The 22188-nt window shown below is 41.2% G+C and overlaps 2 protein-coding genes and 1 non-coding gene across 4 annotated transcripts in view; 1 reads left to right on the top strand and 2 right to left on the bottom strand.

The window, feature by feature from the left end:
* The window catches only part of MRS2 (magnesium transporter MRS2), a 38946-nt gene extending 25332 nt beyond the window's left edge, over nucleotides 1–13614 (top strand). Inside the window, 4 exon segments of one of the 2 annotated variants that reach the window (NM_001101903.1) lie at nucleotides 515–667; nucleotides 921–1038; nucleotides 10360–10473; nucleotides 10998–13359. In NM_001101903.1, the coding sequence (NP_001095373.1) occupies nucleotides 515–667; nucleotides 921–1038; nucleotides 10360–10473; nucleotides 10998–11108 (496 nt within the window). In that variant the 3' untranslated portion in view covers nucleotides 11109–13359. 2 annotated transcript variants of the gene reach the window in all.
* LOC112443933 (U6 spliceosomal RNA) lies at nucleotides 4552–4662 on the bottom strand. Its single transcript, XR_003032334.1, has one exon. It is a non-coding gene; the product is annotated as a U6 spliceosomal RNA (small nuclear RNA).
* A 2256-nt stretch (nucleotides 13615–15870) lies between the features above and the next one.
* Nucleotides 15871–22188, bottom strand: part of GPLD1 (glycosylphosphatidylinositol specific phospholipase D1) — a 50990-nt gene continuing 44672 nt past the window's right edge. Inside the window, 5 exon segments of the mRNA NM_174816.2 lie at nucleotides 15871–15976; nucleotides 18616–18666; nucleotides 18764–18790; nucleotides 20265–20425; nucleotides 20754–20930. Of these exon segments, the coding sequence (NP_777241.1) occupies nucleotides 15890–15976; nucleotides 18616–18666; nucleotides 18764–18790; nucleotides 20265–20425; nucleotides 20754–20930 (503 nt within the window). The 3' untranslated portion in view covers nucleotides 15871–15889.

Below are 22188 nucleotides of genomic sequence, written 5' to 3'. Positions count from 1 at the left end.
CTGGGGGGGGCTCATCTTTCAATGTCATATCTTTTTGCCTTTTTATACTGTTCTTAGGATTCTCACTGCATGAATACTAAAGTGGTGTGCCGTTCCCTTCTCCAGTGGACCATGTTTTGTCAGGTCCTGACTAGCAAGGACATGCCCTCCATCTGTTCCACGTAGCCTGGCGCCCTGGTTGTCCCACTGCTGGTCCTCTTGAGTGTGTAAACCTTTACTGGCTGCTGGGTGTTGGTCAGCATACCGCCTGGGGACCTGGGCAAAGGCCCCTGGAGTTGCTGGGAAGGGGGTCCAGGGAAGCCTGGAGCCAATCGATATTGGAGGGCGCCCAGGAGCAGAGGGCTCCCTGGCCTCTCTGCTGCCGCTGGCCACCCTGGGGCCAATCTTCCACCCAGGAGCCACAAGGAGCCGAGGATAACTGAATATTGTATACTAATTCAGGAAGCTTTGTGGTACTAAATGTTTAACACATGTATCGAGGGCATGTTAGTCATGTGAACTCTTTTAATTAAAGTGAAAAGAGCAGCGCTGGGATTGACCATGCAGAGGAGATGGAGTTGCTGTTGGAAAACTACTACCGATTAGCTGAGGATCTTTCCAACGCAGCTCGGGAACTCAGGGCACTGATCGATGATTCACAGAGTATCATATTCATCAATCTGGACAGGTAAGAGGGTGTCATAGAAAACTATCCATGTTTTTTTAATAAAGTAGTTATTGCACAGTATAAAGTGTTTAAGGCTGGCTTTGTTTTTCCATTTTGGAAAGAATTATCCCATTTATCCCATCATTATCATTTATAACTACTACACGGGAGTGTCTTTTTAAGGTGTACGTTTAGCCCCTGTGATCTTTAATAGTGAATTTGTGGTGCTCGGTTGGTGGGCCCTTCTGATCTAAGCAGTTGTTCTCCTCCCCAGCCACCGTAATGTGATGATGAGGTTGAACCTACAGTTGACCATGGGAACCTTCTCCCTTTCACTCTTTGGGCTAATGGGAGTTGCTTTCGGAATGAATTTGGAATCTTCCCTTGAGGAGGTGAGAATGTATTATTTCAATAATCTAGGGATGGTTTTTAATGTTTTGAAGATCATTTCTTTTTCATGGATTTTGTTTTGTTTTCATTATTTACTTTACTCGGTCAGTTTTTAGCTGTGGCACTCGAAATCTTCATTTTTGCATGCTGGATCTTCGATTGTAGTGCATGGACTCTGTAGATCTGACTTGGAGGCTCCAGAACGCATCAGCTCAGTAACTGAGACACACAGGCTTAGTTGCTCCAAGTCATGTGGGATCTTAGTTCCTGGACCAGGGATTGAACCCGCGTCCCCTGCATTGCACAGTGGATTCTTAACCCCTGGACTACTTTAATGGATTTTAAAAAGAAAGTTCTAACCTCTATAGTTGCTTATTGGGATAAAATATGTACTGTAAATCATTTGAAATTCAAACAGTATTGTTAGGCCCTGTAATGTAGAATGGCCTAGGTTTGAACAAACCAGAGCCTGTGCTGGGATTCAGGAAACTGTCACATAGGGCAGTTTAGGACTACCTTATGTTTCTTATAACAGATAACTACACATGGGAGAGATTTGACAATAGTATTATACTGTGAGGCAGTGTTAATGAGGGATTTTTTTTTTAACTTATATGTCAGGCAATGTGCCATGCAGTTGCATGCTTTGATTCAGTCATCAAAAGTCTGAAAATGAATGTATTTTCCCTGCTTTTTTTTTTTTCTGAATATTTACAATTTTTATTTGTCAAAAACACTATGTGACTATGAATTTATACCCTCTATCAGTAATTCTCAATTTAGCCCTAAATATATGTATTACATATATATTTGCCTTGAGAAACAGGATCCATTATCCCTTATCTGACACCATTGGGGCAGATGAGCGCAAAATTCAGAATTTCTCAATTTAGAGTTTTGTATATTACTGCAGCACCTGACACTCCCCGCACAGCATCTCATAACCACATACAACATTTCTGCAGAGAAACTCATAAACATTCACACAAAGTAGGATAAATGAAGATCGCAGATAATCATTTTTGACATTATCCTGTTCCTATAAATTAGTATGTACATGTTTAAGGTCCTAAGACATATTTGGAAAAAAAGACAAACATATCAAACCCATTTTCCCTTTTCAAAAGGAACTAATGGGAAATTCATTGTGCATCAGTGAGTCACAGCTCGTGGGCTCAATGCGGGGGCGGGGAGGGTTCCTGAATGATGCCATTTGGCAACAAGGACAGTCTTTACTGGTCAGGGCCAGCAATTTAAATGGAAAATGAAAAGAACTTGATTTATTCATTAACTTTTATACTAGAAATACAAAGGCACCGAGTTTCCATCACTAGCATAAATTTCATCGACCAGCCAAGCAGAGCCCTGCTGGGTGGCCACACACAGAGAATCTGAGGTTTCCAGGATCGTTTAGCCCCTCAAGGTTCTCCTTCCAGCCCTGTTGCCCAATTGTGTCTAGTGGCTGCAGCCCCAGAGGGAACCCTGAGCATCCTCAGCCTGGACACAGAGCTCTACTCCCTGTTCTGCCCACCCCCCACCCCAGGGTCTTCCCTCTGCTGCTGGGAGGGACTCAGTCTTTAGACACCAGTGGAGGAGTCAGTGGGAAGCCCCACAGCTGGGAGAACGAACCAACATGGAGACCTCCTGCTCCCAAGGTCTTTCATCAAGTGGCCTGAACTCCTTTGCCTGGCCATGGTTTGTTTCCATTGTGTGTGTGCTCAGTCGCTCAGTCATGTCTGACTCTTTGCAACTCCATGGACTGTAGACCACCAGACTCCTCTGTCCATAGGATTTCCCAAGCAAGAATACTGGAGTGGGTTGCCATTTCCTTCTCCTTCCCTGCTTTTTTTAATAGGTAGAAAAACTGAGGCTCAGAAAATATAATTTGCCCAGGAGCACAGAGCTAGGAAACAACAAAACTAGGATTTAGACTCCAAGATTTGCATCCTTCACTTTGCTCCATATTTAACACTGACTGGCAGAGTTTTCATGTCCTTGTAGCCTGTACTTTCAGATGTCCTACTGTGAGATTTTTTTCTTTTTTTTTTTTCTTTTTTTAATTGAAGGTTAATTGCTTTACAGAATTTTGTTGTTTTCTGTCAAACCTCCACATGAATCAGCCATGAGTATACATATATTCCCTCCCTTTTGAACCTCCCTCCCCATCCCACCCCTCTAGTTCGATACAGAGCCCCTGTTTGAGTTTCCTGAGACGTACAGCTAATTCCCATTGGCTATCTATTTTGCATATGGTAATATAAGTTTCCATGTTACTCTCTCCATACATCTCATCCTCTCCTCCCCCTCCCCATGTCCATCAGTCTATTCTTTATGTCTGTTTCTCTGTTGTTGCCCTGTAAATAAATTCTTCAGTAACATTTTTCTGGATTCCATACATATGCTTTAGAATACGGTATTTATATTTCTGACTTAATTCACTCCGTATAATAGGTTCTAGGTTCATCCACCTCATCAGAACTGACTCATGCATTCCTTTTTATGGCTGAGTAATATTCCATTGTGTATATGTACCACAACTTCTTTATCCATTTATCTGTCAGTGGACATCTAGGTTGCTTTCACGTTCTAGCTATTGTAAATAGTGCTGCAGTGAACATTGGGGTACATGTGTCTTGTTCAATTTTGGTTTCCTCAGGATATATGCCTAGGAGTGGGATTGCTGGGTCATATGGTAGTTTTATTCCTAGATTTTTAAGGAATCTCCATACCGTCTTCCATAGTGGCTGTATCAATTTACATTCCCCCCAATAGTGCAAGAGCGTTCCCTTTTCTCCACACCTTCTCCAGCATTTGTTGTTTGTAGACTTTGATGATGGCCATTTTGACTGGTGTGAGGTGATCTCATTGTAGTTTTGATTTGCATTTCTCTAACAATGAGCGATGTTGAGCATCTTTTCATGTGTTTGTTAGCCATCTGTATGTCATCTGGAGAAATGTCTGTTTAGGTCTTTTTCCCACTTTTTGATTGGGTGGGTTGTTTTTCTGATATTGAGTTGTATGAGCTGCTTGTATGTTTTGGAAATTAATCCTTTGTCAGTTGTTTCATTTGCTGTTATTTTCTCCCGTTCTGAGGGTTGTCTTTTCACCTTGCTTATAGCTTCCTTTGCTGTGCCAAAGCTTTAAAGTTTTATCAGGTCCCACTTGTTTTTGTTTTTATTTCCGTTACTCTAGAAGGTGGGTCATAGAGGATCTTGCTTTGATTTATGTCATAGAGTGTTCTGCCTATGTTTTCCTCTAAGAGTTTTATAGTTTCTGGTCTTACATTTAGGTCTTTACTCCATTTTGAGTTTATCTTTGTGTATGGTGTTAGGAAGTGTTCTAATTTCATTCTTTTCCATGTAGCTGTCAAGTTTTCCCAACACCATTTATTAAAGAGGCTATCTTTGCCCCATTGTATATTCTTGCCTCCTTTGTCAAAAATAAGGTACCCATAGGGGCATGGGTTTATTTCTGGGCTTTCTCTCTTGTTCCGTTGGTCTACATTTCTGTTTTAGAAAAATATGGAATGCTTCACGAAGTTGCATGTATGTCATCCTTGTACAGGGGCCATGCTAATCTTCTCTGTATTGTTCCACTTTTAGTATATGTGGTGCTAAAGTGAGCACCTACTGTGAGATTTCTTTAGAAATGAATTTTCATTTGCGTTCAGCAGGCACACTCTGGTGCTAAATTTTGTGTCCTGATTAACAGGTGTGTGCTCTATGTCTGTTTTAAAGTGGTCCCTTTTAAAAAGTGGTCTTTAAAAGAAGCAGTTCTAATGGTCACTCTTCTGTGTAAAACTATTTGGGTGTAGGGGGGTGGTGTTGATTCTCCTTAAGATAGAAATCCAAACTCCCTGGCCGGTAAGGCTTTGCCTGGCCTGCTGTGCCCACATCCCCATCTTGTCTGCAGCCATCTTGTCCTCACTGTCCGTTGATTCATCAGTATTCTTACACTGCTTCCACACATCTCTTCTTACGTCCCACCTTTTTTTGCCTGGTCTGGTCTGTAGTTGCTAAGTCATTTGCAACCCTATGGATTGTAGCCCACCAGGCTCTCTGTCCATGGAATTTCCCAGACAAGAATACTGGTGTGGATTGCCATTTCCTTCTCCAGGGGATCTTCCTGACCCAGGGATTGAACTTGCATCTTCCACGTTGGCAGGAGGATTCTGTACCACTGAGCCACCAGGGACCTCCCCCTTTTTTTTGCCTAGTTAATGTCTATTCGTCTCCCAGGTTTCAACTGTTGTGTTATTTCCAAGGAGACTCTTCACTGACCACACCCCCAACCCACCTGAGTAAAATTACTCTTCTAGTTATTTATGCCAAAATAATCCTACACTTCCCTTTGCCATGATCCTCAGACTTGGAATTGCTTGTCTGCAAAAGATCATAGGTGGCTCAAGTGGTAAAGAATCTGCCTGCAGTGCAGGAAACCTGGGTTTGATCCCTGGTTTGGGAAGATCCCCTGGAGAAGGGAACAGCTACCAACTTCAGTATTCTGGCCTGGAGAATTCCATGGACACTACTGAACAACTTTCACTCACACACACCTGAGAAAGGTCATAAGCTCCCTGCAGCAGTGTTTGTCACCTCCTTATAAGATGTGAAAGGAAAGTAAATGCAGTACATTGATTCATTCATCTTACAGATACGGTGTTTGGTGCCTATTACACACTAAACACTGCTTTTAGCTGTGGGGGTGTAGCAGTGAATCCCTGCCCTTATGGAGTCTGTTTCAGTGGGGGAGAGAGAAGAAACAGATTCATGGTAGGTTAGGCGATAAGTACCATAAAGAAAATTTTCTAAAGGAAATCAGTCCTGAATATTCATTGGAAGGACTGATGCTTTGGCCAATACTTTGGCCATCTGATGCAAAGAACTGACTCTTTGGAAAAGACCCTGATGCTGGAAAAGAGTGAAGGCAGGAGAAGAAGGGGACAACAGAGGATGAGATGGTTGGATGGCATCACCGACTCAATGGACATGAGTTTGAGCAAGCTCCAGGAGTTGGTGATGGACAGGGAGGCCTGGAGTGCTACAGTCCATGCGGTTGCAGAGAGTCAAACATAACTAAGTGACTGCATAAAGAAAATTAAAGCTAGGTAGAGGGAGAGAGACTGTTAGCAGGAGGAGAGACAAGGGGCATTGTAGAGATGGCGTGGTTGAGGAAGGTCTTTCTGTGAAGGTGACCCTAGAGCAGAGCCTGAATGAAAAGAGAACATGGAAAGACCTGGGAGAAAGGGTGGTCTAAGCAGAGGGAACCACACATGTGAAGACTGAGGCAAGGGTGTACTGAGCTTGTTGAAGGAGCAGCAGGAAGGCCAGAGTGGTCAGAGGAGGGGTGTCAAGTGGAGGAAAGTGGTAGTGAGAGGTCAGAAGGACAGAAGAGGGAGAGCATGTTGATTTGGAGCTTGGTAAGTGTTCAGGCTTATACTAGGTATGATAGGAATCTCTTAGAGGCTTTTAAGCCCAAATGTAGTAAAAAGTCCAGTAGTTACCAAACTATCTTGTGCAACATAAACCAGCCCTGGACATCCTCAGAAGGTCCTTCCGAAGACCTTTGCCAGTTTCCCAGCTCGTGAGTGTGTAACTCTGTACAAGTTCCTGTCCTTCTCCCAAGTCATTCTGTTTATGTACATGCACTCTTTCTGCAGGCTAACTCCATCTTATCGCGTTCTAATGTTTTTTTCTAAATGCCTGTTGTTGTTAATTTTTTAAAAGAATTTTTAGAAATTCCTTTATGATAGTTTCTTGTTTAAGATAATATCAAACTATTTCAAGAATAGTAAAAGAATTCCCATACAGCCTTTACCCAGATTCTTGAAACAGCAACATTTTATCATATTTATCATTCTGTCAGTATATATATACTTTTTCCTAAATCATTTGAGAATAAACAACAAATATGAAACTCCTGATGTCTAGATATTTCAGTATATATTTTCTAAAAACACTGACATTCTCTTACATAACCACAGCTCACTTGTGACAATCAGAAAACAGCATTGAAACAACACTGTTTTTCTGATCTGTGGACCCTGGTCAGGTTTCACCACTTAGCACAGTAGAGCCATTTACCTCATAGAAAATCTTAAATGGTGTGTTGCGTGTATTAATAGTCATTGTGTCTCCTTAGGTTCCTTTAACCTAGGCCAGTTTTTCTGACTGTCTTTCATGGCCTTGATGCTCACAAAGAATGTAGGTCAGTTGTTTGGCTCTTGATTACTCTTGGTTACTAGAGTCTGGTTGTGACACGTTTTTGTCAGTGTTCTTCACATTGAATCCCATCAGGAGACCTTGGTGTTAGTTTGTCTCATTACTGGTGATACTAACTCTGATCATTTGGTTAAGGTGGTGTCTGCTGATTTTCTGTCCTATGAAGTTACTTTCTCTGTGGAATTAAGTATATTCTAAGAACCCTGCCATTCATCAAATTTGCACCCTCTAGTTTTTTTTTTTTTTTAATTAAATATAGTTGATTGTGTTAATTTCTGCTGTACAGCAAAGCGATTCAGTTATACATATAATACATTTTTTAATGTTCTTTTCCATTGTGGTTTGTAATGGGATATTGAATGCAGTTTTCTGTGCTGTACAGTAGAACCTTGTTATCCATTCTGTATATAATAGTTTACATCTGCTAACCCCAAACTCCACTCCAGTCTCCCCCAAGCCCCTGGCGAGCGCAAGCCTGTTCTGTATGTCTGTTTTGTAGACAGGTGCATTTGTGTCATATTTTATTTATTATTTTTTTATTTAAATTTATTTTTTTTAATTAGAGGTTAATTACTTTACAGTATTGCATTGGTTTTGCCATACATCAACATGAATCCACCATGGGTGTACACGTGTTAGATTCCACATATCAGTGACATCATATGTCTTTTTCTTTCTGACTTAGTGTGATAATCTCTGGGTCCATCCGTGTTGCTGCAAGTGGTGTTATTTCATTCCTTTTGTGGCTGAGTAGTACTCCACTGTATGTAGGCGCCACATCTGTATCCAGTCATGGGTCCGTGGATACTTGGCTTGTTCTCGTGTCTTGGGGCTGTCCTGAGTAGTGCTGCAGTGAACACTGGGGTGCATGTGTCTTTTTGAATTATGATTTTCTCTGGATATATGCCACGGAGTGGGATTTCTGGATCATATGGCAGTTCTGCTTTTAGGTTTTTAAGGAACTGCCCTCCTGATTTCCATAGAGGCTGCACCAACTTACACTCCTCCAGCAGTGTAGGAGGGTTCCCTTTTCTCCACACCTTTTCCAGCATTTGTTAATTGTACATTTTTTAATGTGGCCATTCTGACCAGTGCAGGATGGCATCTAATTGTAGTTTTGATGTGCATTTCTTTAATAATTTGCACCCTCTAGTTTTAGTATCTGCTGTTGATCCAAAAAATGCTTCATGCCTGAATCAGATACTACAGGGATGATTATCAATAGTCATTGCTAATTCTTCCTACTTTTGTTCTTTGTCAGATAGAGCCTTCCTTCTCTCCCAATTATTTATTCATTTGTGTCAGTATGGACTCATGGGATCTTATTTAATCAATGAGTTACAATCTGTCACACTGCCCTCATTATTTATCTTGATATTCAAATTGTTCCTTTCATACCATCTTCTAAGTACTTTTGACATGTCCCCATCAGTTTAGGGCTTTTTTAGTAGCCTTTGGCATACCAGGATGCTGTAGGTGTCTTATTTCTAAGGAGTAGATAGGCTAGACGGTGGAGATGAAGAGCTCAAAACACAGGTACTTATGCATGCTGTAATACTATAGGGAATACCCAAAGCGGGGGGCGGGCATTGAAAATCCAACTTTCAGACACATTCCCCTCCCTTAATTTCCTAGAGGTCTCACACTCTGCTCTGTGTATATTTTAATGACACATGGAATTTTTAACTTGCTTAGCTCTCAAGTTCATCATATTTTAGCAATCCCAGGCTTCATTTATAGAGCATTACAGAACCAGTCTACAGGAAAGAACAGTAATCTGGGTATGCTAAATCTTATTTAAACATAATTTTTACTTAATAAATTAGGGTCTTTTTTAGAATAACTGGAAATGTATTCATCCAGGCAGTTAACTGACATTAGCACTTGTCTTCTTGATAAATGATGTCTAACATCTAACTTCATGTTAAAAGGAAGCAGATTTCTGCATCATATATGGCTTGAATTTCCATCAGTGGTTATTGGTCATTTATGCAGTGGCTATCTTGGAGGAAATTGGGCTCCCAATCATTGGAGACCAAGCCATTGTTGATAATAAATAATGGCATTTCTATAGCTTAGGCTCCTAACATGTGAGAGATTAAATTCTGTGATTCTGTATATTCACACATGAACTTGAAAGCCTGCACTGCAAAAAATACAATTTTGAAAATGACATGGGAATTCCCTGGCAGTCCAGTGGTTAGAACTCTGAGCTTCCACTGCCCAGGACCCGGTTCAAGATCTGGGCAGAGAAACTAAGATCCTACAAGCCATGTTGCATGGCCACAAAGAAAGAAAATGACAGGGAAAATGTTTACTATAACTTTGAGGTTTCCAAACTTTCTTGGTTCATGATGCTTTTAGTGTTTGGGGCTTCCCTGGTGGCTCAGTGGTAAAAAAAATCCGCCTGCCAATGTCGGAGACGCAGGTTTGATCCATGGGTTGGAAGATCCCCTGGAGAAGGAAATGGCAACCCACTCCAGTATTCTTGCCTGGGAAATCCTATGGACAGAGGAGCCTGGTGGGCTACAGTCCATGGGGTTGCTAGAGAGTTGGACGTGACTGAATAGCAACAACAGTTGTTTTACAGCATCCCAGGCCAAAAGTTCCTTTTATTATATTAGAGTTTCTGTCGTGTTACCTAAGAGTTTCTTTTATGAAAAACAGTTTAAGAGTAGCAGTTGTCACCGTGTTGCACAGATGACACTTGTGTTTTCCTTGAAAATTTAAAATACTCTTGAGGTGGCTGTAAGGCCAGGATACCTCACAGTTTAGCAAGGGTGGCCATAAGCAGAAATTTCAAGTTGTATGTCCTATATATTAAAATCTGTGAATGTAAACAAAGACTGGAAGGAAACAGAGTAAAAGCAGTTACATTGGTTCATTGATGATCATAAAATAACTCTTAAATCATGTTTTCCTTCCAGTTTATGTTCTGACTCTTGGTCTGAGTGCTGTTAGGGCACTTGTTCTTAGTTCCTATAGGAAAGAACAGCACAAAGTTTGAAAATTCCTTTTAAACTCGGGCAGTGACAAGTTCGGGAAGTTTTATCACGAAGGAACCTAGCCTTTGTGGTTGAAATTGACTGTGTTCTCTTCTAGGACCATAGAGTGTTCTGGCTGATCACAGGAATTATGTTTATGGGAAGCGGCCTCATCTGGAGGCGCTTGCTGTCATTCCTCGGACGACAGCTGGAAGCTCCCCTGCCTCCTCTGGTATGAAGGGTCAGACTCAGCGCAGTACGCAGACGGGCTGCAGTCCCCAGCACGAAGTCCTGTGGCCTGGATTTAAGTTGTCACAGGCTTTGAGACACTGAGCAGGTTTTTTAATGTCTTTAAGCCTTGCCCAGCTTTCCCACTTAAGTCAGTGCCTCCTGCTTCATGTAGTTAAAAGGAGAATTAGATGTTATGTGGAAAGCAGTGGCGGAGTAAGTTAGAAGTTTATGGTGGAACGCTGTGACAGGCACTGTACATTTAGACAGGTGTTAGTAATTCCGGTGCAGGTTTGTCATGATCAAAATTGAAATGTAGACAGTATTTATCGTGTTAGGAAAAGATACAGTTTCTCTCTTTTTCGTAGCCTTCTACTTGTAGTTTATACCCCTGGAGCAAGTACTCAAGACATTGATACATGGCTGGCAGTCCTTCCCTCATTTAGTGGTTAATGTATTGTTTTTATTGGTGGTTTTGCTTTTAAACCCACACAACTAAAATTATGAATTTTTTCTGCTTTTATTTAGATGGCCTCTTTACCTAAGAAGACACTGCAGGCCGACAGAAGGCTGGAAATGAAACACAGCTTCAGGCCGGATGGACTTGGATCAAGCAGGGGTATCCTAACAAATCGTTAGGAATAACCTGATGGAAACTGAACTATTTTTTTATGGTAGTTACTGGGAAATTCTAGTATCTTTTTATTATTTTATGGAGTCAGAGACTTGAAAGAAAATCACTGACACTTAAATTATAATGTCTGATGATAAAAATATTATGGCAGCCATAGTACTAGAACTTAACTGTATTGTCGTGCTTGCTTTGTAAAAGGCCAGAATTCTATTTCCTACAAACTTAAAAGGCTGTTTTTATAGATGTAAGACATGGAGAGATTAACTTAATCCAGGATTAGATTGTGGTATTGATTTTATTTAATTTATACATGTTAACAAAACTGCAGCCTCATGCCAAATGAAGCCTGGAAACTTGCCAAACCCGTAGTTGTGAGATTAGGTAACCACAGTTCTTACTGTAAGGAATCATGTTCTTGTGAATTTCCTGACTCTCAGGTGACTAAAAAGCCAGCATAATATATATTAACCTTAGAACAAACTTTAAATCAGTCTTTGACATAACTGTATTTTCTTATATTTGTGCCCCACCCCCACCTTTTTTTTTTTTTTCCTTCTTCTGTTCTTTGGCTGCATGCAGGCTCTTAGTTCCCTGACCAGGGGGAACTAGTTCCCATGGGAACATAGTTTCCATGCCCCCTGCAGTGGAAGTGTGGTATTTCAACCTCTTAACTGCCAAGGAAGTCCCTGCCCCTATTTTTATATAAGGAATACAAAAAGGAAATGAGACATTAATATCAGCTTTGTATAGATTGCAATTATTCAGAATTTTACTTCCTCAACCTATGAAACTATTTTTCTTTGCAAGCCTTTGGAAATAGTTGAAAGTATTTCCATTCTGTTACTGTTTTATAGCTGTTTTGATCATTCCTTGGTTTTTAGAACAGACATGTAACACCAAAAATGGAAAATGTGTAGCAGGATTAACTAGGCTACACATTTTTCAGCTGTTTGGCTACACCCAAGAGGCTGACTGATGGGCTTCCTAAAACAAGAGGGTAGATAAATTTTTAAATTGTGTTACCTTTTTGTTTTCACAGAGTTGAGTTTAAAACAAATGGCTAATATTTTTAGGTCTCAAGCACCTATGCTACCTGATATCTTCTATGTTTTTTATATTTTCTGGAGGTTAAAAAGTTACACAGTAGAATATTAGTTACATTTGTCTCCAAAAGCAACATACATAGACAATTCTAGAGTCTAAAGCAGCTCTTACACTACAAAATTAGTCAATAGAGTCCATTTGCCAGGTGGGTAAAAATGAATTAAAATGCTTTTTCCAGTTGCTGATCTGAAAGAGACAAATGAAGTTTCCCATTTCCATGTGTGGTTAAGAAAGGACATTAGAACAGCATGAAACCCGCTGGGCTTGTCTTGGCACGTGCTTTATGGTGTGGCTGTGGAATGTAAATGCCATCATGGATCTGTTTGATTTTTAAGATAAAGTATCTTTGACAATGTTTATATTTCACAGGGCACTCTTCTTTGGTATACCTCAGAGTACTATGCTGTTTTTGATCTTCAGGTTATCACTGTAAAATAGGTAATATTAATAAATATTACTGAACTGTGATGAAAACTTGGAAGTCCAAGAGGCAAAATGTGATTTGGTTTAAGGTCAGGTACAGGGTAGAATTTTGGTCTTTTCTTTCTGATGTTACTTAGCTAAGTATCATCATTTGAGGGCTTAGCTAAAATAATTTTGAGTCAGTGTCTCATCAGTAAAAGGGGAAGTAAGGGCAACTACCTCATAAGTCTGATGTAGGGAAGGTACTAATGGTTTATAAAGTTCTTGAACATGGTTCAGTCAAGTTAATTTCTAGATGTCTGCTGCCTCTGCTTTGGTGATAGCTCTTTAATGTAAGAAGCAGCCTGCTATCTATCAAATAATAAAACAGCCTGTGCCAAAAAGAAAAAAGTTCAGTTTTAAATATTGAATTTAAATAGAGTATATAAATTATTTGTAAATAAGGTGAAAGAATACGAAATATTCAGTTATGAGTAAGCAGGCAATCATATCCTCTTTAACATGTACAGGGAATGATATTCTTAACATGTCATTGTAAGACCTCTAAGAAAGTGTAGCAAAAATAAGTGTCATTTTAAGATACTATTAATACTTGCTTTACTCTTGATAGACTGATAACCAGTATATAATCATTAAAAAGCCGTATATTTTGGTGAGTTATTCCAAGATTTGTACACAGCTTTATGTTTTGGAAAATTAATATTAAATATTAAACTCACTTTAAATTCAGGATTTACTGTCATTACTTTGGTAACAGTTATGTAGTTGGAGCATGGAATAGGGAATTCAGAGACCTGAATTTATTCCCAAACTCACTTCAAATCTCTCTAGCTCTGTGATACAAAGGCATAAATCAATTCCAGTCTTGAAGCCTGTAAGACAAGACAGTCTTTGCATATACAGGTAATAGACAAAAATTGCAAATATGTAAATGTGTTCTGATATCATAAAGGTAATTTTGAATTAAATTGTTGTATAAGTTCAGATTTGTGTTCCTGAGAGATTTAAACCCTATAAAGTATTAAGTATGTCAGAATCAATTCAAAAGCGTCAATTGATGCTTTTGAACTGTGGTATTGGAGAAGACTCTTGAGAGTCCCTTGGACTGCAAGGAGATCCAACCAGTCCATCCTAAAGGAGATCAATCCTGGGTGTTCATTGGAAGGACTGATGCTGAAACTCCAATACTTTGGCCACCTGATGCAAAGAGCTGACTCATTTGAAAAGACCCTGATGCTGAGAGAGATTGAGGGCAGGAGGAGAAGGGGACAACAGAGGATGAGATGGTTGGATGGCATCACTGACTCAATGGACATGAGTTTGAGTAAACTCCAGGAGTTGGTGATGGACAGGGAGGCCTGGCGTGGCACAGTCCATGGGGTCACACTGAGTTGGACCCGACTGAGCAACTGACCTGAAGTCAGACCAGTGCTTAGAATTAATTTAGTGTAGAATGGAAACTTAATCCACCTGTTAAGATAATACATTAGTCTGTTGGATATTAGATTTTTTTTTCTGTATGCCAGGTTTTTACATATTTTCCATATATGCGGTAGGATACAATTTATATAATTTCTTGATACAGGTTAGCGTGGTTAAATATCCTATATGAAGATCTGCTTCTAACTTAGTAAATTTTAACCGTCTCCTCTTGCTGGTTGCTGTTATGTTTAGGCATTAAGAAAAATATAACTCCTCAGGTAAAGAACAGTCATGTTTAAACACTGGCCCAATCATTTAGTAAAGCGTAACACTTTGTTTAGCAGCCCAATGAAGGTACGCATCCTTCTAAATGAAGAGACGCAGTACGAGAGCATGCCTTTACTGAAATGCAGCATCATCAGCTTGGTCTTCACTCAGAATAAGGGAATATGAGTAAGGCGTTTCTGGTCCCCTAAAAATAAACTTTAATAAAAACAATTCTTCAAATAGGTTGAGCAGCCAATAGTTGTTAACCGAAAAGCAAGTGGTGTTTCTGTGCTTTGTGCTGCGCCGTAGGAACCATGCGGCTAGTATACCTCTTTCAGAAAGAGGAGATGGTCCTGGGAGTGAGCCAGAGGTCCTGTCTAGGTGTGAGCCTGGTTATGCTGTTTTCCTATATACACATTCACTATATCCTCACAGTTGTAATTCTACTGGTTTTTCCTTTGATTTCGAATTCAGCTTAACTCTTCAGCCGAAACCCTGTGTCCTTTAACCAGTCTCTTTACTGCCCCAAGAGAAGCTAAGAGAAGGGCTCTGGTCATTTTAATTTTTTCCTGGTTTTAGAATCATTTCATTAGTGTCAGAAGAAAAGAGGTTGTACCCTGATAGAGAATCAACTAGTTACAGTTTACGGATAACAGTGCCCGCAGATTTTGAGTGAAGCTGAAATCCTGTGGTCCGTTCCTTCCCCCTAAACATGCCACCCTCCGGGCCTGGCAGATGAGACCTGCCCACTGAGACCAGCCCCGGAAGTAGGGAGGCCAAGCCTGCCTCAGTCCTTTTGGTCCCACACAGTCACCTTCAGCTCAAGACAGATCTCTCTCCTTCCTGTTCTGGTTCTGTTGGTGAGGCCTGTGGCAGCCTCGCGCTGCCTGAGGCTTCCTGAGATGACTTCAGATACGCAGATCACTAGGTGCATCGGCTGTTGGAACAATCATTTCTCCAAAAGCATCTGAGGGCACAGTCAGGTGATGTTTTACTCTTTATATTTGCCCTTCACTGTATGAAACACTGAAAATACAATAGTCCTCCTAAGAAAGGACCACATCATTTACAACGTGATATTGGAGTTGTGAGGTTATGCCTCACCCCCCATATTGTCTCCTCGTTCTCTCCTCATGCTTTTTTCCTGTTTATTGTGCTTTCTGTTTCACTTTGATTGGAATGGGTCACCAGTTTTAAGAGGACATTTTTAGCAAGAATTGTGCTATAGGCATCAGAAAGACACAGGTGCTCAAGTGGAAGAGGAAACGGGTTTTGCAGCAGGTCTGAGCACAGGAAGCCAGTTAGGAATTAAGTTCAGGTGCACAGGAAACAAGTTTTGCAAAGGGACATGGCTAACCAGAGCATCCACTGTTCCACGTGCTTCGGGTGCTGTCACCACTTCTGTGGCCTGTTGGCAGCCAGACTGTGTGTGTCTCCACCCCAGGAGCCCCCACCTGTCGTAGGGCTACCAGGGCTCCCCTGGATACGCCACTTTGTCCCCCAGAACGCTCACCCGGAAGATGACTCAGCATGAGAGAGGGGGACAGGTGAGGAAAATGGAGTGAAACCTTTAATCTTGGCCGAGCCTATAGATATGAAGCACCCCAGAGAGTCGGGCTCCCAGAGAACTCCTTCCAGCAGCAATGATGACTTGATTCTGTAGGAAACACAAAACAGGATTCATTCCAACCTGTGTCATGTTCCTGCTGTAGTCCAGGCATCATGTTATGCTCTGAGCTAGAAAAAGCAAGCTAGACATTGGCCAGACAAGGGCTTGAGCTTAAATGCCTTTTTCCCTGGGTTTAAATACCCTCTCTCAGCTCTGTAGGTTCAGAAAACCATAGCTGAGGAAGTTCTCGCTAATTCCTTCTCAGGTACACAAGAGAAAAGGACATCTGTGTGTGTCTATTCAGCATGCTAGCTTGGTGCAGTGTAGACAGCATATCTGGAGTAATCTGGTTTTGTCACTGTGTTCACACCACCTCTGCCCCTGCTGCTTTCAAAGTTGCCTTCAAAGCTTATACAAGTTTTTAAACATTTTTGGAAGTGGATTTTAGTTTTGAAACTACCAAGAGTATTTCTGGACCATGGCTGATAGGTGAGGTGTGGCTGATCAGACTGACTGACGGGTACAGCAGGGTGTGACCAAACCTGTGAAGTTTTTCACTGACTTAATTTTGAAACCTCCCAATGGAATCCAGATGTGTCAGGTACTATGCATAACCCTTTGCGTGTATCTTTTTAAATACCACAGTGTCAATTAAGAGGGGAAGAACAAAGCTGTCAACTCTTACTTGTGGAATTGCTCATTTACTGGATACATCTGTAGTTTGGCCACAAGCTGCCTCCTGTTTTCCTGGTTAAACCATCTTCATTCCTAAAATCAAACCTTCCCCTGCTCTTGCCCTCTCTCTGCCCAGTCAGCCTCCTCTGATTTCCAGGGGCGCTGCAAGGCCTTCCCCGACTCCCCCAGCCAATTTCCACTGATCTCTGACTGCCGTGGGATTTGGGTCATCATAAATGGGCCTGGATGGGCTCATGGGCATGTTTCATTTTTCCACTTAGATTCTAAGCACCTGGGGGGCAGGGGGCATGTCTCAGGTTTCTTTGTCTACAACACTGTTCCACCAGGGCTGGCAGGCTGGCTGAAGGCAGCCCCACAGGAGGTTCCAGAGACCTGGTGGCAATACCACAGAAGTAAGCGGTCCTCCTAATTCTAGTTGGTTACTTAATGCTCACACAGAGAAAGGAAGAGAGGAGTCTTCAAAATCGTAACTTTTACTCATGTCTTGGTAAGAGGCCATCCACTCATCATCCTCAGGTTGTGTCCATTTTTTAAACATAACCTTTGATTTATCTTCACACTCAAAAGAGTTCTTCAGGGCCCCCAGCCTCAGGTATGTGTTGGGAAAGTGGAGTAATTTTAATATCAACTCATGAACTGTAATTAGGGAGATGAATTTGCAGTGTTAAACAGAAAGGAATCAAGACCCCCTTCAGTTGGTATAAACAATGGTTCATTATTTGTATACAGTTCATGGGTTCTTAGTAACGTCTGATTCTTGGAAAGTGAATAAAATTTAAAATGCAAACCAAATTTATGATATTCTTATGATCATGTCTTTTGAGAAGCCCCCCATAAGCTTATAATCCATCTCTCTTTTTGTTGTGGTTAAGCTTGCCTATAAATGAGTTAAAGGGCTACTTGCACTGTTGGCCAGTAGAGGGCAGTTTCACCACAGTGCCTTCAAGTCCAAGCCATAGCGCCTATCAAGCCCTGCAGACCTGGTTCTGTACTCAAAAATCTGACAGCTTCCCTAGCCTTTCATAGCACAGTTCACACTTCCAGTTAGCATGTATTACTATACTTGTTTGCCATTTAACTTCCCACATGTTAAATAAAATAAATCTTAATTTTCCTCAAGAGCAGACACTTGGTCTCTTTCTCTCTCGTAGCCTAGCACAGATCTGTACAATGTCATGTCCTTAAATAAATGAGTGAAATCAGTGGTTTAGCTGTATGTTTTCAGATAAAATCCTTTAAGTGTGTCATGGCTATTAAAATTCAAAGTGTGCATATCCTTTGACCTAGTTGTCTTCCAGAAATCTAGCCAGCAGAGAGATTTGCACAATTATTCTAAAGTCATACAAAAAGAAACAAATACATAACAAATATATTGTTAGTATGTATTTGGTTCATTCCTAAAGAACCAAAATATATTGACAGTGCTTAGGCATTATGGCAAGGGTTGGCAGACTTTTAACAGTGAAGGACCAGGATAATTTAGGCCTTGTGGGACATCAGTCAGCTGCAGTTGTGATGGAGTATCAGAGGTAACTGCAGTCCATGGGGTTACAAGGAGTCGGACACGACTGAGCAACTGAACAAGCAGCAGAGGAAGAGAAAAGAATGAACGTAGCTATCTATATTCCAGTAAAGCTTGTTAGAGACACTGCAGTTTGAATTCTTATAAATATCTTGTGTCACAAAATATTCTCATTTTTTCCAATCATTTAAACATGTCAATCATTTTTAGTTTGTAGATTACACAAAAACAGGCAGCCAGCTAGAGTTGGCCAACAGGCTGTAATTTGCCAACCCCTATTGGAGAGGATGAAATTGGAGGGGTAGGAAGGAGAATCTTTCACCAAAAAATTATGGGATTGTGTGTTTTCTTTTTTGTGAGTCCCTGTTTTTCAAATGAAATCTAAAATACATGCAAAATGAGAGCGCTCTCAAATCCCAACCTTAGAACAAACTCATAAACACCAAAGCTGTACAGTCTTGGCACTTACCTTTTCCTTCGACCTCACAGTGATCACAGAGCTCCCAAACCTTGAGCCTGCCTGTGAAACACACGGTCTGTTAATGGCCTTTGAAAACATACCATATGATTTTATCAACTTGCGACAGGGCTTTTTTTTTCTTTTAGAAGATACTTACTTCAGGAGAAATTAGTACATATTGGGCCTGAAAGAGAGTGGTAAGAAAGGGAGACTTAATGTTATTGCTGTTCACGGATTTTTTCTTTAACCGGTTTTAATTATACTCACTCAAATTTCTACATCTTAGAGAAGCCCTTTGTCACCAGAAATTCTTACAGGAATTTAGCTCAGAAAAATAGATGTATAAATATGTTTATGTGAATATTTATCTTACTATAACAGCAAAAATTGAAATAGACTAAGTGACTAACAGTAGTCACTTAAATGGTTTATCTACAGATAAACTGCTAGGTATCTGGTAGATATATTATGTAAGAATATAGAAAGCTTAGAAGACTTATTACATTGATAGGTAGAACAAGATAAAGTTATAAAATTGTATACAAAATCATGTACAATAGGATCATAGCCATTAATATATACACACAGACACGGTGTAACGGTTTAAGTTTATGAACAAAATGCCAAGTTAATAACTTTGATGTGAATTAGATTTTATATGTTTATATAAAGCGCTAGGCATAGTGCTAGGCACTTCTTCAGTCCTGCCCAATTCTTTGACTGTAGCCTGCCAGTCCATGGGATTCTCCAGGCAAGAATACTGGAGTGGGTTGCCATGATCCAGGGATCAAACCCACATCTCATGCATTGGCAGGCAAATTCTTTACCACTAGTGCCACCTGGGAAGCCCAGGCACAGAGAGTAAATGCACAATGCTGCTACTAAGTCGCTTCAGTCGCGTCCAACTCTGTGCGACCCCATAGACGGCAGCCCACCAGGCTTCCCCGTCCCTGGGATTCTCCAGGCAAGAACACTGGAGTGGGTTGTCATTTCCTTCTCCAATGCGTGAAAATGAAGTCGCTCAGTCGTTTCCGACTCTTAGCGACCCCATGGACTGCAGCCTACCAGGCTCCTCCATCCATGGAATTTTCCAGGCAAGAGTACTGGAGTGGGTTGCCATTGTACATAAATGGTAGTAATTAAGTTCACAGAAAAAAATACTAGCAGGACACACATCAAAAGGTTACTACACATCTCTGCAGAGTGGAATTCTAGGTAGATTTTCATTTTCTTAGTACTGCATTTTCTAATAGTTTTACAATAAACTTTCCTTTTTCCAATTTGAAAATTAAATTTTAAGTTTAAAATAACAGCCAAGTGTTTTAGATCCAGGGAACTTAAGCAATGAAAGATGAAATAAAAAGAGCTGGAGTCTTCATGAAACTCCAGTGGCTATAGCCTGTTTTTTGCTGTGGGCTCCTAACCAAGAACCAGTAAGACACCACATCCAGCTGAACTTCAGCTCTGGGGGCAAACACTGCAGAACTGCAGGAAAGCAGGCAGCTTTCAAGCCAGCGACTGTGTTCTGACCTTAGGTATGGGTCAGGTTACCTGAGTCCAAGTAGAAAGTAAGTGTTCTAGAGTGGACATAATTTACCAAAGCATCAGCAAGTAGCCGTCCTTTCCCAGTTTGGTGTGGAAGTGTGTACAACACTTACCTTTTCTTCTGGACACGGAGTTACCCATGATTTGCATTTGCCTGTCACGTCACCCACGGTGATCTGTTTGCCATTAAACACATAAACACGGCCATCCTCTTCCCCCATCAGTCCCGCAGTTGCGTCTGTGATCCTCAGCGGGGCTGCTACGATGATTTCATCTGTGAAAAATGAAAACCAGCAGAAGGAAGTGTCTTATTCCTTGCTGTCATCCTTTCCATTGTTCCACTGCTGGATCCTCACCCAGCCTCCCACTAATAATAATGCATCCTTCACTGGTCTACCCTGATTTCTTTCCAACGCAGTCAGAGGCTTTTGTTTTCTGTTTCATCATTCATTGATGTGGGTAGCTCTCATGTCACCATGTTCAAGAAGTACAACTCACTCTTGTACATCCGGCTCTGGTCTTGATTCATTATGAGGCTAGAACAGGGGTGATCCTATGAGGGGGACCCATCTTCTTGGCCAGAGCCACCGTTCCTTTCCTACCTGAGCCATCATTATCCAAGTCACTCAAGTGCAGAACGCCACCAAATCGGGAGAAGCGGCGGTTTCCACTGAAGGTGCTGAGCAGAGAAGGCTGTGAGTCAGGTGTCAGTTCATACATCCGAGTGCTCCCACCTTGGTGCAGGGTCATGGTCAGGAATGATACCTTAGACACGACATCTGAAATAAACCACGAAACAGTAGCTACCACCATCATAAGAACGAAGCGAGGACACAGACTTGCAGTGACACAGGAGAGACTATGTCAGATTTGTGAATGCCAAGATTTTACATATGATCATTGCAAAAGGTGTGGAAAACACCCAAAAAGAGTATAAAGAAGAAAATGTATATAATGCATATATTTGTTTCTGGAGAGTGATATATACGTACATATACACACATACACATTTTAATGGGGTTTTTTGCAGATTACAAAATTCCTTTTACAAAGTTTTGGTTTTGTAATTAATACTAAGATAAATGATATTTATGAATTACTATGATCCCTCCCCCTTTATTAAAATAAAATTTCATTTTCTGAGAGCAGATTTTTTTAGAAGGGACCCATCTAGCATTGGATTTGGGGAATGAATATTAGTTTTAAGGCTCTTGCCATTTTGCCAAACCTCTTACTAGAGAAAGCACATCAGTTTACATTTCACCAGCAGTGTGTGAGTTCCCAGTCTCACCACCTTGCCATTGAGTATTCTTTTTCATACCATAAATACTTTGTAGCTTTTAATGAGTACCGTAAAAGCTCCACTGAATACTTAAACGGCTGTGCGTCATGGCCACAGTCGGACCCAGAGATCCTGCCGAGCCAGAGGCTGTGGGGAGAGAGTGAGGAGGATAGGCCTAACCCTAATTATTCGTTTACTCGAACTCGCCCTGCAAGTGGGTCAGATTTTTCACATTTCACTCAATCTATCCATAGAGCTGTGATTCCCCAACTCTACACGGAAACATTTCAGTGATCTCATGGGTATACTCAATTGTCTTTAATCTTTGCTGGGGAGACAGTGACATCTGTCTGATGCCACATGGCCCACCTGCTGGGGGAGGTCACAGTTTCCACACTAGATCCCTTCCCTACAGTCCTTTCAATGATGTTATATCTTTGCAAAATTGGAGTTTTATCATAACGGGTTGTTAAGATAAAATGCAGGCACCACTGGAAAAGCAGTGCAGGTCAAAAGGATGATCCGATTCCAGGGTTTGGGAAGCGGCACAGTGCCCCAGAGGAGCTGTTAGGACAGAAACACACAGCATGCAACCTGTTCAGTCACTCGGGGCCCTGTGCTGAGAGGCCCTGTGTGTGGCTTTAGGCTTGTTCAGTTCAGTTCAGTCGCTCGGTCGTGTCAGACTCTTTGCGACCCCATGACTGACCTGCAATTCTGGATAATTTACTAGGTTTTTATTTTCCTTGGGCCCCTCA

Source organism: Bos taurus, chromosome 23 (genome assembly GCF_002263795.3).
Source record: "Bos taurus isolate L1 Dominette 01449 registration number 42190680 breed Hereford chromosome 23, ARS-UCD2.0, whole genome shotgun sequence".
NCBI classification, from domain to species: Eukaryota; Metazoa; Chordata; class Mammalia; order Artiodactyla; family Bovidae; genus Bos; species Bos taurus.
The sequence above is the reverse complement of the archived record's forward strand: the minus strand, read 5'-3'. Positions and strand labels throughout refer to the sequence as shown.